Genomic DNA, 16,338 nt, shown 5'->3' with positions numbered 1-16,338 from the left:
TTTCAAAAGATTCCGTAAAAAATCAACTCAATTAAATATGTGTAAATATTTAATTCAATTTTCTAACTTTTTTCGATGTACACCGTAAATATTAAAATAATTTTCTAAATAATATAGATCACTTGCTCAAAAAACTCCTCCACACCCGTTCTCTCTCTCTCTCTCTACAATGGCGAATACAGAAGCTCAGAGAAACGTACTGATGCTGTGCGGCGACTACATGGAAGACTTCGAGGTGTTCTCTCGATGTCTCTCTCTCTCTACACGTATTGTATGTTGTATCTATATGGATTCTGTGCTCGTGCTTGTTCGTGTCTTTGATTGTTATGGAATTTTTATAGGCGATGGTTCCGTTTCAAGCATTGCAAGCATACGGAGTGTCAATCGACGCAGTTTGCCCCGGAAAGAAAGCCGGGGACGTCTGTCGAACCGCTATTCATGATTTTCGTGGTCATCAGGTTTGTGTTTACTTATACTCTGTGTGTGTAATCAGTGGCGGAGGCATGATTTGCACTCAACATGTGCACGCACGAATCACTTGTATTTCTACATGAGTAACAAAATAAAATATAATCTACAGTATATATTGCTACTAGTTAGTTATGAGGAGACGAAATTGTGTTTATTCATATAACTCCCGTTAAATATTGTACGTGCGTCCAAAAAATGGTTTCTAACTTGAAACTTTAGGGGGGCTTTTCACACACATATATATAGGAACTTTATGACCTTTTTTTTTTTTCCTCAAGAGATTTGCAGGGGCCGATCCATTTTTCCAAACTACTATAGTATTTGGAGTTGTGCAAGGGCCCCGGGACCCCTTGTGTTCGCCCTTGTATGTAATACCTATAATTCGTGATTGAATAGTGAGTAGTCGCCAAAGCTCAACTTACTCGTACTCAATTTATTGTACTTCTCAAAATTATCTTTGGCAATTTTGAATATAGTGATTTGTCATCGTTTGTATGGTGGCAAACTGGCAATTTGGTGATTCAGCGAGGGCCAATGGAATTGAAACATATTATTAAGAGTATCCCTCAAAGTTGGATCCCCGTTTAGAAGTGTTTCTGGGGGTCACAATCACGTGTTTGAAATTTTCACATTTTTTTCAGTTGGAGCTTGTCCTGCATTTATTAACTATTACCTCCAAAATGATTTTGAGTTGGATGATTTAACAAGCTATTCGAGATCAGTTTTTAGTCTTTTGGGCAGAACTCTCTTGATTGATTCTCTGCTTGTTTGTGCTATTAGTGCACTAATTTGTGTTGTGCCACAAGTGCACCCTCTTGACGTGTGAGGTGTATGGGAAGCGATCTGGTTCTTCTCTTGGACCTCTAGCGTGGATCTGATCAGATCTGGACCTTCCTTCTTGAGACCTACCTAACCTGCAAGATCAACTACTAGTTAGTGTCTAGCCGGCCATACAAAGCCAGAAGGCACTCTGATGCAGTCCCCACTCAAGAGAAGGAAAGAACAGAGCTCTTTGGTGAATGGTAATGGCGTACCTTTCTAGGATTTAGTCTTGGACTTTATATAGTGAGACTAGCTCCGGCTCCAAGTAATCATGTGCTAGGCATATGCCTTGTGAAGTCACCCCCGAACCACCTTTAAGATTGATGTCATGCATGACGAATCGAGTGCCACGTGGACACAGTCCCTTCCACGTGACCGAGCTGCTTCTCCCGGCATTCACGCGGATCCTTCCTGTCTTTGTCTAGGTTAGATCTCCTTCGACACAGTCCGGCCCAAAGGTCTAACTTCCGTAATCCCACGGGCTTAGGCTCGCACACATCAGGCCACACGCCCATACCAGCGTGTCAATTCAAAAGTGACTTGTCCGGCCCAAACACTCTGTGCTTTGGGCTCCCCGATCATTGGGCCCAAGGTATGTTCCGGTTCGGCCCTGACTGGCTATTAACACCCATAAATATGCTTCATATACATGGCCAAATAGCAAATTTGTATTGCACCGGCACCCATATCTCTTTAAGGATGAAAATTAACTTAATACAAAGATACAATTTGTAGTATTTATGATCCACTTCAATCTTTTTTGGTCTTGACCCAATGAACTCATTAGTTTTCTGTATTGAAAAGAAAATTTTCTTGAAAAACTTATAAAAAATGTTGAGCTACATGTATTAAACACAATTGCGTCGTTATTTATGTATTAAATAAATTGCCGTGCAATTTTTGAAGAGAAACTGTAAGTTTATACTTCCCTATGAAAGTATAGTCTTATATGACATCCCTCATGCTTAAACAAAAAAATTTGGGCACCCTAGGACAAAATCTTGGTTCCGCCACTGCCCACTAGTTTTTCTTTTAACAAGTCTGTCCCCTCGTTGCAGTGAAGAAGCTTGTCCCGTATATTGATTATCACCTTTACACTGTAGTCAGTTGGTTTTGAGCTGTATGTTTTAGCATTCCTTATATCCGTTATTGCCATGTTATGCTGGGCTGCTGGCCATTAAGGGATCAATGAGGGCCGTTCAAGTGATTAGGTTGGAACATGTTATCCTGCAGATTTTGATCCCCGTTTAAAATTTTTTGGGGGTCATAAAACTCATACGGAATACAATTTTTGTTGAAGGTCTATGATAACCTGGTTGGCTTTGGAGATTGTTGTAAACTAAGGGCAAAATGATATTGAGGATCGAAATTGGAATATGACTTGGACAGGATGCAGGAGCTAATAAGTAAAACTAAAAGGTCAAGTGTATTAGGTTTGAATGTCAACTTGTATAGAAACTCTTTTTCCTCAAATTGGAGGTTCAGTACTTAATCTTTTTCGAAGGTATCCAATAACTTTATTCAGTTATTCTCCTTCATATGCAAGATTCCATATTTTACTGCATTTGTTGTGAAAGGTTATACTTGCTCCCTTTCATTGCTGCATTCAAAGAAGCAGTATTAGGACATATTTCCACCACTTTGTAGTGATTTAACCTCAAGCGAGGATGGTCTAAAAGCACTAGCATAATGTGTCACCCATCTTCATGCTAAGAGCCATGTTTGTTTTTCGTTCTGGTTGCTGTTGTCAGTGGGTATGGGTTAGGTTTCACATCCTCGGAAAGAAAGTTACTGAAGTCTGCATTACTCCTTAGAGATCTGGAATATCCAACTTTTTATCATGGACATATACCTAGTGCGTTTATTTGGTGGCATTACTCATGTGCCCTGTGGAACTTTGCCACAAAGGGGCATTTGCTGTGTAAAAACAGATGGGCTATCTGTGCTCTACTTTACTACTTCAGCATTGCAAGTAAGTGAATTGAAATTGGGTAGTACTTTTTGTTGGTCTAATACTCTAAAGAACTGCTTTCATTGCCTCTTCTCGTCTATTCCTAATCACACTTCAACATTTTTATGGGATACAGACCTATTCTGAGTCGAGGGGTCATAACTTCACTCTAAATGCAACATTTGAAGATATTGAGGTGAGCAAATATGACGGGTTGGTAATTCCAGGCGGACGGTCTCCGGAATATCTGTCACTTAATGATTCTGTTATAGACTTGGTGAAGAAATTTTCCAACTCTGGAAAACCAATTGCCTCCCTTTGTTATGGACAAATGATACTGGCAGGTGCAGGGTGTCTTAAAGGTCGGAAGTGCACATCTTATCCTGCAGTGAAACCTGTACTCGTTGATGCAGGTGCTCATTGGGTGGAACCGGACACAATGTCGGCATGCGCTGTTCATGAGAATATCATAACTGCTGTTACATATGAAAGTCACCCCAAATTCATCCAACTTTTTGTAAAGGCACTCGGAGGCACCATAAAAGGTTCTGAGAAACGGATTCTATTTCTCTGTGGGGTAAGTTATGTTCCTCTTGGTTAAGTTCAAGCAGAAAAGGACAGCCTTGTATTGCGAGTTCAAACAGACTTGTATTTGAGTGGTCCTTTTCTACATTTTTTCCATTTTGATCTCTGTTTTCGTGACTCCAGCATGTGTACCTCATATGGACTCTGAATCCTAGACAATTGCTAGATTGGCAAGTGGACGTGGAACTAGAGCAATAGAACATGAAGCCAAAATGGGTTCTCTTTCACACCTTTATGCGAAACCACATATCTGATACCCCTTAACTATTTATTTGCCTAACTTTTCCTGTGTAGAATGTGTCTCCATACGCCTTTAACTCTTGAATGCTCTCATTTTCTTATATAATGCTTCGACTTTCTATCAATTTACAAGTATTCTTTTGGATGCTCATTGGCGTCAATAAATTTCTTCAAAAGGAATATTCCCATCAGATAATGCCAACTTATGTTCTAATATGTCCTCTTTACTTGAATGGATGCGCATATTTTGCTTGGACCCAAAAGCGAGGTCCTGAAATTTATGCTTCACCATATTTCTTAGATTTAGAAGTTTCAATTTAGTGCAGTGTAATTGCAATAAAAAAAAATCACATGCTGAAAAAGTCAAATATATCATGAAAGAATCTTGCAGATGTAACAACAGATTTTGTATTTTTGTTTCCAAGACAAATGTTGACCCGTTGAGTTCTAAAATTTAGTGATTCCTGTCTTTGCATAAACTGCTAGCTTTGTTGTTCCTTACATTTTGTAATGAAAGTTGGACAATCGATGGCAGAGCAAGCATTGCCATTCAATTGACCAAGAGTGCGGCAAAGGAATGTCTTATTTTCTCTAATGCATGCAAGTGCTATTCCGTGATCTTATTTGGAATGAAGTACTTCAATTTGTTTGCTTTGGGATTTTTTTTTTTTTGATCCGTGTTTGCTTTGGGAATTTTCAATGCAGTCTTTGACACTATGGGTATGGTCTTGTAGTCAACATATGTCTGGAAAATCTTGAATAAACTACATAAGGACTACGGAGTTTTTAAACAAAAAAGTTCTTGTGTACAAACTACTTTGTGATGAGAACTTTTGGAACTTACTGAACTCATATGTGTGATAACACTGGTTTGCAATTTTATGCAATGTTATGAAGACTTGTTGCCTCATTTCTGCTTGTGCAGGATTACATGGAAGACTATGAGGTAATGGTTCCTTTCCAGTCTCTTCAAGCTCTTGGATGCTGCGTTGATGCTGTTTGCCCCAAGAAGGCAGCGGGTGATAAATGCCCAACGGCAGTCCATGATTTTGAAGGTGACCAAACTTACACTGAAAAGCCGGGCCATGATTTCACTCTAACGGCTAATTTCGAAGGTATAGATGCTTCTAGCTATGATGCTCTTGTGATCCCTGGAGGCCGGGCTCCTGAATATCTTGCACTGGATGGATCAGTTATTAAATTGGTAAAAGAATTCATGGAGGCTGAAAAGCCAGTGGCATCAATCTGCCATGGACAACAGATTTTGGCTGCTGCTGGTGTTCTCAAGGTAGATTGTCACCTTCCCTGCTATACATTGAACTTCTGTTCTGTACTTTGTTGGTGCATCCTTTTCTCCAAAAGAATTCACATTGACAGTTAATTATCTTCCTAAGTAAATACATGTCCGCAGCTTCGCTTACCGGTTCAGTAAACTGATTTCTGACTTCTTTAGTGATATATTTTTTAATGAAATTGCTGTGCTCGTATCCCTGTACTTTTTATAAGGGTAGTCTCATGTGGAACTTACATGTAGTTGCATTGATATTTGTTAAAACTTTAGCCAGTACTTGGCCTTGTGTGTAGGTGTTGATTTATGTGGACTATAATTCTTGAGAAGAAAACCATGGCCTCACAAACACAGAGGAAGATGACACAAAAGTGAAGCCATCACAGCGACCACAAGGCTAACAGAAATTCAGAAGTTCCGATGCAAAACATCATAACCATATCCTAAAGCAGCACTGTTTACATTCGAGTGCAATGTCTTTGCTAATCAAACAACACAACACTAGTTATATATATAAGCATTTGCCCTATTGCCACATAATCTCAGAAGACAAACTCGCCATTGTGTTTTCAGCCTTGCTATTATGCAATATCCGCACATATCACCAACTATGCTCACAAAATTTCAACAAATACATATAATGTCATCCACGGGCGCCAAAGGTTCAGTAATTAAAATTAAAACTCAGTCTACCAACCTTGACACTAAAGCAACACCGGCTAAAAAGCTTCCAGCACAATATCTTATCCCATCAAACAACAAACTAGGTTGTACTTGTACATCTATGTATCCTATTTCTGGTAAATTTTCATCTATTGCCACCTAGATCTCAGGTATGGCAAACTGGCCATTTGAGCTTTTAATCCTGATATCATTCCATCGCTATCACTAGCAACATATACGAGACCGATTTTTAGTCCAGACTATACTATCAGCATCTGTTTTTTTCCTCCTAAAACTTGCATCAGTGAAATTGTAAGATATACCATCGTTCCCTAACCTCTTGTTGCATTATGAGTCTAATGTTATTCATGTTTTGTAATCTACATGTGTTGTATGTAGCATGAGCTAAGACCTCTTATTTGATCATTCATATTTTGTTGCTTTATCAATCTAATGTTCTGACTGAGTGATGAATTTCGCTGCAGGGTAGGAAATGTACTGCATACCCGGCTGTTAAACTCCAGGTAGTCTTATCTGGGGCAAAGTGGTTAGAACCTGATCCTATAGACCGCTGTTTTACTGATGGGAATCTGGTGACCGGAGCAGCTTGGCCAGGTCACCCTCAGTTCATTTCTCAGCTGATGTCGTTGCTTGGTGTCTGGGTATCGTTCTAGTTGTTCATGCTGTTTTAGTTCCCGCTAGGATGTATCTGCTGAACAGAGAAGGAAGACATGTTTATGTGGCTTTCTGTGAGTGAACCTACTAGCCTATAGGATGCGATGGGTTTGGTGAGGAGAAAACAGAAATGAGACTTGTTTGGATGAATAAAAGAGTTGAGAAATAGTTCACATATACGAGGTTCATTTTGTTTCCCATCATTTCTCACCCCCCAAAAAATAGTGAGATTAGGTGAGAGAGCTCAATCTCGTCCTTTCGTACCATTTCTCACCATCCAAAGAGGCTTTTTGTAAGGGAAATCTATGGCTATGGCATCCCATGCGATCCAGTGCATGGTGCTATCGTATTATGTACCACCTTATCGGTGTCTGGTTTCATGCATGGTGGTTTTTGTTGTGTTTTCTCAATTCATCTGTTTAAACCGGTTGTACTCTCCTGTTTTCAAATTTTTGGTTACATCATCAGTATGTTTGACTCTCCTTGGGACTAGGGGTGTAAACGAGCCGAGCCGAACCAAGTTTCGGCGAGCTCGAGCTAGGCTCATTTACTAAACGAGCCAAAACTTGAGCTTGAGCTTGGCTCAAGCCTTAAAGAGCCGAGCTTAGTCATTTACTAAACGAGCCTCTTTAATCAAGTTGAGCCTCTCTTAACGAGCCGAGCTTTTGTTGAACGAGCCGAACACTCAGACTTGAGCTTGGCTCGTTTACTAAAGAGCTGAGCCGAGCTGAGTCTTAACGAGCCGAACCAAGCCGAGTTCGCGAGCTGCTCGGTTCATTTACAGCCCTACTTGGGACACCACACTTTTAATCTGATGTATAAATGGAGATAACTTTCTGTTTAGGGATGGACAGAGAGTGGAGTGTTTGTGAAAGCTTGCACACTGTATGCAATTGTGTGCAAGTATTAGTGGTTATAACATTTCTCTTCAGTCTCTCATTGAGATCTTATAGTACCACTTGGAAAAATACGTTATCGTAATTCGTACATAGTTTAAGCCTTTTGTGAAAAAACAAGTTTCCAAGGCCTATTTTGCCCGAATAAGCCAAATGGCATAAATTTTTTTTTCGCATTTGTTAGTTTTTTTATAAATTATTACTTCGTCATGACAAAAAAAAATTAAAAAGTAAAAAATTACGATTGAAATTCATTTTTTTTAATATTAACGAAAAAAATATGTTGGTATGAGCTTAAAAATTGTCCACCAGTTGGAAAATCCGACTTTTCCTCTAATTGAATTTTGTCTACCAACCCAACTTTTCCTCTAAACCAATCTCCTTGAGCCATGTCATCAAAGTGTTTGGGTTTCTCCACCTCGTGATTTGACCAGTGAATAAGTCACAGCATGCTTCCGCTGTTTGGAGTATACTTTTTAACTTCTACTAATCAGGATCACTTCCTCAACAAACACCTCCACACAAAGTCACTTCTCTCTCTCTCTCTCTCTCTCTCTCTCTCTCTCTCAAATGGCGGATTCCAAAGCTCAGAGAACAGTACTGATGATTTGTGGCGACTACATGGAAGACTACGAGGTGTTCTCTCTCTCTCTCTCTCTCTCTCTCTCACAGCAGTGGCGACTCCAAAAATTTATGAGTATGGGTCATCCACTAATTAAATGCCGATTATAATTTAAGAAAATCGTCTATGATAATGAAAACTTACTAAATTGTCTATGATAATGAAAACTTACTAATCTACATGTTTCCAAAAAAACTACAGCAACGAACTGTTCTTTTTACTTTTCCAAACACAAAAAAGTAACTACACGAACTTCTACAATTGCGCACATTCGACAAGGTTTCATATTAATTTTATGAAATCGTTGGCATGATAAGACACGAGCACATATAGACGCGAGAGAAGAGCGAACCCTGCGTTTTTACGCTCTCTCTTTTTACTAGTGCAATATATTGAGATCAAGTGGATTATAATGGAGAAAACTAATCTAATCCATTGTGGGTGTCGGACACTAAATTCTATGGAGTCATTTACAAATTTATACAAGATTTCAGCATAACAACAATAATGAAAAGAAAAACTTTCCATGGGATTACATGCACCTCGACTAATTCTGGAAGGACCAATCACACTGTCCACGAGCGGGGGCCCATTTAAAGTCGCCACTGCGTATATGTTGTATATATATGAACTTCATTATGCTCGTGTTTGTTTGTTATGGATTTTTATAGGCAATGGTTCCGTTTCAAGCATTGCAAGCATACGGAGTGTCAGTCGACGCAGTTTGTCCGGGAAAGAAAGCAGGGGACATTTGCCGCACTGCTATTCAGCAGGCGTCTCCTCATCAGGTTTGAGCTCTCCTGTTCTGTGTGCGTGTGTAGTAACTAATTGCCATAGCTCGACTCACTTGTACTCGATTTAGTACACTTCTTAGAATCATCTTCCACAGTTTTGGATATACCGATCGATTCGTCATCACCGTATTAGGTTGGCAATGGGAGGATTCAGTTAGGGCCATTGTAACGACCCTGATTTTTGGTAAATAAAAATTTCGTTAAATATTTAAATTTTATTTTAACTACTTGGATTTGCTACTAAAAATTTCTTTTTAATTTTAATAATCCGTCATAATTAGATTTGAGACTTATAAAATTATATCTTTCACGCCGGAACAATCTAGTCATTTTCTAAAAACAAGTATGCTTATAAAAGCACTTGTATATTTTCCTAACGAGTTAGATAAAATCTTTAAATTATATTTCTTGACTAGAAATCCTACTTGGCAAGTAGAATTAGCATTCAACCGATTAGTTAGTGGAACTGGACCACCGATTCACCTAGTTACATTACCCTAACCCTAATTAGACCTTTTTGACCGTCTTGGAGCCTTTTGAACCCCCCGAACCCTAATTGAACCCTTAGACTTTAGGGGTAATCATTATACCCCATGACAAGTCATTTCAAACCCTAATTATTACCAATATTCCTTTACCCCTTGGTCCATAATTGTTAGGGGAATTTTTGTCCCTTGGTTATTAGACCTTTGACTTGCCAAAATGCATGACAAGACAAGTCATACAAGAATCCCATCATTTTGCTTCCAAAAGAAGCAACCTTAGACTTGCCATAATGAGAACCTAGATTTGACTAGTCATTCAAGCCCATACTTACCTTCTTTAACCAATGGTTAATAAATGCTAGGAGAATTTTTGACCATTGGTTAATAGCAATTAAGTTGCCAATGAGGCTTTGATTTGACCATACAAAATCATGGGCCAAGAATATCATCATTTTACTTCCAAGACTAGTTAACCTAACCATGCATGCATGCAACCCTAAGATTTTAGCCTTAAACCTAATAATCCTAGACTTACTTTCCTAGACACTCATATATATACTTGTACACATATATATATAGACCAAGAGAGAGAGAGAGAGAACCGTGAGAGAGAGGGAGAGAGAGGCCGAAAGTGAGAGAGTGAGATGGAGTGTGTGCTTGTGTTTGATTACTTACACAAGCAACCTTTATAGCCTTAAGCCTATTTTTTTGACTACATGACAACCCATTCTAGTCTTCCAAAGTACAAAGCTAGGCCATGATTATATTCCTTCTTGCAAGCAACCTCCCCATAGACTTGACAAGTCCAAAACCCTTCATGATGACCTAAAGATTTGGCCAACAAATGGAAGTGACAACTCATGGAAGACTTGGCATGTTTTCAAGCTTGATTGGACATGACAATGGAGCAAATCCATGGGAGAAAGGAGAGAAGGGGGGGGCCGGCCATAGAGGAGGGAGGAGGAGCTCAAGTGTTGGCTATAAATAGCACCCCATGCCTTCCATTCAATTAACACCATCACTTCTTGCTCTCACTTCTCTCTAGAAACCATTTCTGTTTTTCCAGGCAGCTTACTGCCCTCCACGAATCTCTATTTTTCTCCTGCTTAAAGTAGTTTTTAGAACCAACTCCCTTCGAGAAAGTTGTAGAGCACTTCGAAACCTTCAAGTTAGACCCAAGAACCATCCAAATCGGTGAAGAAATGCCAAAGATATTGGCATCCGAAGTTCAGTAAAAATTTCGGATTTCCATTTCCTGACAGCATACTGTCTCTGCCTTTATCACCATTTTTCTCCTACCTAAAGTAGTTTCTAGGATCAACTTCCTTCACGAAAGTCGTAGAGCACTTCGAGAGCTTCAACTTCGACCCAAGAACGATCGTATTCGGCCAAATATTGACCAAGTTACTGCCATCCAAAGTTCGGTCCAGATTTGCAAGTTCACCGCCCGTAGAAAATCTTCCAACTAGCTTATTCGGCCCCGACTAAGTTTCGGATCAAGGTAGATAAATCTCTACTCATTTTCCCTAGTATAACTTTAGTTATTTTGCTTATGATAAGGCAAGTTAAAGTATTAGGAATAAATAGCAAGCTCGTTTTACAAAATCTTGAAATGACATTACGATCATGTAGATTTTCTCTACTCACTTCCCTAAGTATACGTAGAACCCTAGTCCAATAACTCTACGTATAGTATAGAATCTACGTTAGAAAGTAGCATGTTCTTGATTCAAAGTATCAATATCGTAGATAAGATTATCTATTGTTTGGTTTCAAGTAAATAAGCTTATCGTTTAAAATGCATGATTGTCAATAAGTTTATCTCACTAATGGAGGTATGAACATGTTGGATAAATGACTTTGTCTTGAATAAACATATGTTGTATTGAATTTCTCAAAAAGTAAGATATAACGATTTTCGAAAGATAAGATTTTAACGCTTGAATTGGAGTATTCATATTTTGATCTTTTCGAGCATGCTTAGCAATATAGAATTGGATGATCTTGTTAGATTACAATGAATGATTTATGGTTGCGTATGTGAAAGGTCCTACCGCGGAGTCTATGCATGAGAACGAGACACGAAAATCGAGAAAATAGAAACATGACACCTAGGGTGTGGTTAACAAGAAAAATGTGTTTCGAAGGAGGAAATATTTTTGAAACTACATAATGACCGATTTTGATGGCATTGTGTGAGATGTGTGTGTGTGTGAATGTGTGCCAATGGGAACCCGGGACGGCGGAACCATTGTGAGGATACTCGGGAACCCGGAACGGCGGAACCGAGGTTGGGTGTGTGGCTTGGTTATCCGCGGAGAGGAGCCAATGCAAATGTGTGCCAATGGGAACCCGGGACGGCGGAACCATTGTGAGGATACTCGGGAACCCGGAACGGCAGAACCGAGGTTGGGTGTGTTAAAAACGGATTTTTGAAAATGTTGATTTGGTGATGAAAAGTGAAAATGGAGACACGGTCTACGATGAGTTGCGTAGGAGAAACACAGAAAAAAAAAAAAACATGGACACCAACGATACTTGAATAGTGAATGTGGATGTGTGATTGTTACTATTCGTCGTATATGATTTACTGTTTGTAAGTTATGAGTTAGTGGGTAGGGTTTACTCTATTGAGCGTTGTAGCTCACGGTGTTGCCTTTTTGGTGACCCTGACATATTATATGGGTGGCGACGCCGGTATAATGTGTCAGATTTCTTAGATGAACAGGATAAGATGTACACCGTGGAAGCTTTTGGAGCAGAGGAGCTTGCTAGGATGGAAGAGCAAGCAAAGTAGTATTAGGAACCCTAGTTTCCTTCCTTGTTGAATAAATGTACCTTTTCCTTATGATGTATTTATGATGTAATAATGAGCCAGACTCTCTTTATTATATAATAAATGCCTCATTTAACGTACCCAAAATTGGGGGCGTTACAGCCATTGAAATTCAAATTTCAAACACTGTAGTACGAGTATCCCTCCAAATTTGACCGCAGTTTAGAAATGCTTTTCGGTCACATGTGTTTGAATTTGTCTCAAGTTTTTCAGTTGGAGCATGTATCTTGGCTTAGATATTGATAAGGCGGCATAATGAGTACCAGGGCCAGAAGAAATTATCTTCTCTAATAAATTTTTGAAGCTTCATACGTTGTTTTTAGACAGAACGATAGACTTTATCGAACTCAGTTTCCTGGAAGATGTGATACATAGACTTTGTTTTCAGTTGGAGCATGTTGGTTCTTTTGCGGTTGGAGCTTGTCCGATATTGGTTAATTATCACCTCTAAATTGATTTCGAGGTGTGTGATTTAACAAGCTATTAGAACTACGCTTTTTGAGTCTTCTGGGCAGGACTCTCTTGGTTGATTCTCTCTATTTGTTTGTGCTGCATTCTGCTATATTGTGCCATATAATTAAGTGCACTCTCTTGACGTGCAAGGTGGGAGAGTTAACGTGCCCCATGTTGGTAAATTATCATGTCCAAAACTAGTATACGAGTCTAAGTGGCTTCTCCACTCATTGGAGTGTCAAAGCATACCACATATGTCAGTTACTTATCACCTCTCCACTGCTAGCAATAGTTTTGTGAGTTTGATGTGCTAACGTTCTCGATATCTATGATTGATTTAAGTGAATTTGAATGAGTTCGTTTAGTTTGTCAAACACCCTAAAGAATGTTTTCATTGCCTCCTCTTATCTATTCCTAACCACAATTCGACGTTTTTATGATATACAGTTCTATTCTGAGTCGAGGGGTCATAACTTCACTCTAAATGCAACGTTTGATGATATTGACGTGAGCAAGTATGATGGATTGGTACTTCCAGGCGGACGGGCTCCAGAATATCTCTCTGTTAACGATTCTGTTTTAGACTTGGTGAGGAAATTTTCCGACTCTGGAAAGCCGATTGCAAGTATTTGCCACGGGCAACTGATATTGGCAGGCGCAGGGTATCTTAAAGGCCGGAAGTGCACAGCGTATCCACCTGTGAAACCTGTACTCATCGCTGCAGGTGCTCATTGGGTGGAACCAGGCACCAAGTCGGCTTGCGTTGTCGATGGGAATCTCATAACGGCGGTGATGTATAAAGGTCATCCCGAATACATCCGGCTTTTCTTGAAGGCACTCGGAGGCACCATAACAAGTTCTGAGAAACGGATTCTTTTTCTCTGTGGGGTAAGATATATCTCTGTCAGTTAAGTTTAAGCAGAAAAGAGCAGACTCATATGCGAGTTGAGGCCTTTTCCGTCTTTTATTTTTTACATTTGATCTCTCTTTTCGTGGCCTCTACATGTGTACTTCCTATGGCCTCTGAATCCTAGATAATTGCAAGTTTGCAACCTTGCCTGGTATAACTACAGCAACAAAATCATAAAGCCAAAAATGGGTTCTCTTTCACCAAAACCTTACTGTGAAACTACATGCCTGATGCACCTTTTTCTTTCTGTTTACGAGTACTCTTTTCGATGTTCCATGGTATCATTATTTTTCTTCGAAGCACATGCTCCTATTCGATAATGCCAACAATATCCTCTTGTGTTCATTTTGATAGAATGTGGTATACGTATATTTTTCGGAACAAAAACTGAGGTCCTGAAATGTATGCTCCCCCATATTTCTACTTCTAAGAACTTCCGATTTCGTGTAGTGTACTAGGCATGAAAGAGATTACCTTCCGAAAAAGTCAAAATATCGAACAAGAAATTTCTAGTGTACAAACTACTTCTTGACGTGAAATTTTGGATCATAGCAAACCTGTATCTGTGATGACGTTGGTTTGCAATTTAACGCACCTTTACGAAGAACTGTTGCCTCATTTCTGCTCGTGCAGGATTACATGGAAGATTATGAGGTAATGGTTCCTTTCCAGTCTCTTCAAGCTCTTGGATGCCATGCTGATGCTGTCTGCCCCAACAAGGCAGCGGGTGATAAATGCGTAACAGCAGTCCATGATTTTGAAGGCGACCAAACTTACACTGAAAAACCGGGCCATGATTTCACGCTAACTGCTGATTTCGAAGGCATTGATGCTTCTAGCTATGATGCTCTTGTGATCCCCGGAGGCCGGGCTCCAGAATACCTGGCGCTGGATGGATCGGTAATCAAATTGGTAATAGAATTCATGGAGGCTGAAAAGCCCGTGGCATCAATCTGCCATGGACAACAGATTTTGGCTGCTGCTGGTGTTCTCAAGGTAAATTATCAACATTCTTTCTATACATCGATCAATTTCTGTTTTCTATGTTCTGTTGGTGCATCCTTTTTTTAAGATTACTTCACATTGATGGTTAATTATCTTCCTAAGCGAATGCAAATTCGCTTACTCGTTCTCTAAACGGAGTAGTTTCTGGGCGTAAGTGTTGATTTATCATGGTTGCAAACTTTTGCATCTTGGCTGCAAACTTTTACATCGTGGCCTCGAACTTTTGTATTGTGGCCTCAAACTTTTGCATTGTGGCCGCGAACTTTTACATCGTGGCTGCAAACTTTTGCATCTGCATCGTGGCCTCAAACTTTTACATCTTGGCCGCAAACTTTTGCATCGTGGCCACAAACTTCTGCATCGTGGCCGCGAACTTCTGCATTGTGGCCGCAAACTTATACATCATGGCTGCAAACTTTTACATCGTGGCCGTAAACTTTACGTCGTGGCCGCGAACTTTTGCATCGTGGCCTCAAACTTTTACATCTTGGCTGCAAACTTTTGCATCCTGGCCTCAAACTTTTATATCATGGCCGCAAACTTTTGCATCCTGGCCAAAAACTTTTGCATCCTGGCTGCGAACTCTTCCACATGTCACTCTCAACAATGGAATAATAATATCAAGATTAAAAGCTCAAGTTTCTGTCACAGTTGAATAATTCTTCCGTATATGAGACGGATATTTTTCCCAGACTATAATATCGGCGTCCATTTTTTTCCTTCCCAAGACTTGCATCAAGAAAATTGTAAATGCTATGCCCATTGTTCTTGAAAGTTTTTTTTTTCTCAGTTTGTTCTTGAAAGTCTTGTTGCATCATGAATCTGATGTTGGTCATGGTCTGTAAATTAGTGCATGTTTTGTCTTGTTGCTCTATCAATTTAATGTGCTGGGTGATGAATTTCTGTGCAGGGGAGGAAATGTACCGCATACCCGGCTGTGAAACTCAATGTAGTCCTATCTGGGGCAAAGTGGTTAGAACCGGATCCGATAGATCGCTGTTTTACTGATGGGAATCTGGTAACCGGAGCGGCTTGGCCTGGTCACCCTCAGTTTATTTCTCAGCTCATGTCGTTGCTTGGTCTCCGGGTATCGTTCTAGTTGTAAGTCATGCTGTTTTAGTTCCCCCTAGTATGTATCTGCTGAGCAGAAAAAGAAGACATTTATATGTGGCTTTCTATGAGTAAACCTAAGAGCCCCATAGGAGGGAGGGGTTTGGTGAGGAGAAAACAGAAATGAGTCTAGTTTGGCTGAATAAAAGAGTGTGAGAAAATGGTATTACCTACAAACTTCATGTTGTTTCGTGTCATTTCCCACCAGAAAAATGGTGAGATTAGGTGAGAACGTAGTTTCATTTCTTATTGTTGGTTATATCATTAGTATTGTTAACTTCTATTTTTGGGACTCCATACATTAGGAGCATTGTTGTTTTTGACTTCTTACTCTGATACCGGTTACGAAGGAAAATATGTCTGCCTACTGCAAGTTAGACTGAAACTCGAGGTCTTTTCGATTTCGCGAATCGTTGTTTTCCTGTTACATATCCCTCCATAAGTTCAGTATTGGGAACTTCTAAAAGAATCAAGTAGAGATGAAAATAATGAACAACCCGAAAGGGGTTGGTTCTTAAGCTCGCAATTCGAC

At 39.7% G+C, this 16,338-nt stretch overlaps 2 protein-coding genes across 3 annotated transcripts; both read left to right on the top strand.

Annotated features, from left to right (window-relative positions):
- The first annotated feature begins 122 nt into the window (after nucleotides 1–122).
- On the top strand, nucleotides 123–6,898 carry LOC131302707 (protein DJ-1 homolog D-like). Of its 2 annotated transcripts, XM_058329491.1 has the most exons (5): nucleotides 123–235; nucleotides 342–458; nucleotides 3,381–3,821; nucleotides 4,995–5,357; nucleotides 6,506–6,898. In XM_058329491.1, the coding sequence occupies exons 1-5, from the start codon at nucleotides 170–172 to the stop codon at nucleotides 6,692–6,694; spliced, it is 1,176 nt and encodes a 391-aa protein (XP_058185474.1). In that variant the 5' UTR covers nucleotides 123–169; the 3' UTR covers nucleotides 6,695–6,898. The 2 variants fall into 2 exon arrangements, with proteins under 2 accessions (XP_058185474.1, XP_058185475.1); XM_058329492.1 differs by lacking the exons at nucleotides 123–235; nucleotides 342–458 and adding an exon at nucleotides 2,772–3,265.
- Nucleotides 6,899–8,058: 1,160 nt separating this feature from the next.
- Nucleotides 8,059–16,089, top strand: LOC131302708 (protein DJ-1 homolog D-like). The gene is made up of 5 exons (XM_058329493.1): nucleotides 8,059–8,227; nucleotides 8,885–9,001; nucleotides 13,229–13,669; nucleotides 14,325–14,687; nucleotides 15,607–16,089. Exons 1-5 carry the CDS (start codon nucleotides 8,162–8,164, stop codon nucleotides 15,793–15,795), a joined length of 1,176 nt encoding a protein of 391 aa, XP_058185476.1. The 5' UTR covers nucleotides 8,059–8,161; the 3' UTR covers nucleotides 15,796–16,089.
- Nucleotides 16,090–16,338: the final 249 nt, after the last annotated feature.

This window comes from Rhododendron vialii, chromosome 10a (genome assembly GCF_030253575.1).
Source record: "Rhododendron vialii isolate Sample 1 chromosome 10a, ASM3025357v1".
Classification (NCBI taxonomy): Eukaryota; Viridiplantae; Streptophyta; class Magnoliopsida; order Ericales; family Ericaceae; genus Rhododendron; species Rhododendron vialii.
This window is presented reverse-complemented; position numbering and strand designations above follow the sequence as displayed.

Excerpts from the sequence above, each read along its gene's own strand:
- LOC131302708 (XM_058329493.1), top strand. The coding sequence starts at position 8,162 with ATGGCGGATTCCAAAGCTCAGAGAACAGTACTGATGATTTGTGGCGAC. Across the intron at positions 8,228-8,884 it reads ACTACATGGAAGACTACGAG|GCAATGGTTCCGTTTCAAGC; the intron begins GTGTTCTCTCTC and ends GGATTTTTATAG. Across the intron at positions 9,002-13,228 it reads AGCAGGCGTCTCCTCATCAG|TTCTATTCTGAGTCGAGGGG; the intron begins GTTTGAGCTCTC and ends TATGATATACAG.
- LOC131302707 (XM_058329491.1), top strand. The coding sequence starts at position 170 with ATGGCGAATACAGAAGCTCAGAGAAACGTACTGATGCTGTGCGGCGAC. Across the intron at positions 459-3,380 it reads ATGATTTTCGTGGTCATCAG|ACCTATTCTGAGTCGAGGGG; the intron begins GTTTGTGTTTAC and ends TATGGGATACAG. Across the intron at positions 5,358-6,505 it reads CTGCTGCTGGTGTTCTCAAG|GGTAGGAAATGTACTGCATA; the intron begins GTAGATTGTCAC and ends ATTTCGCTGCAG.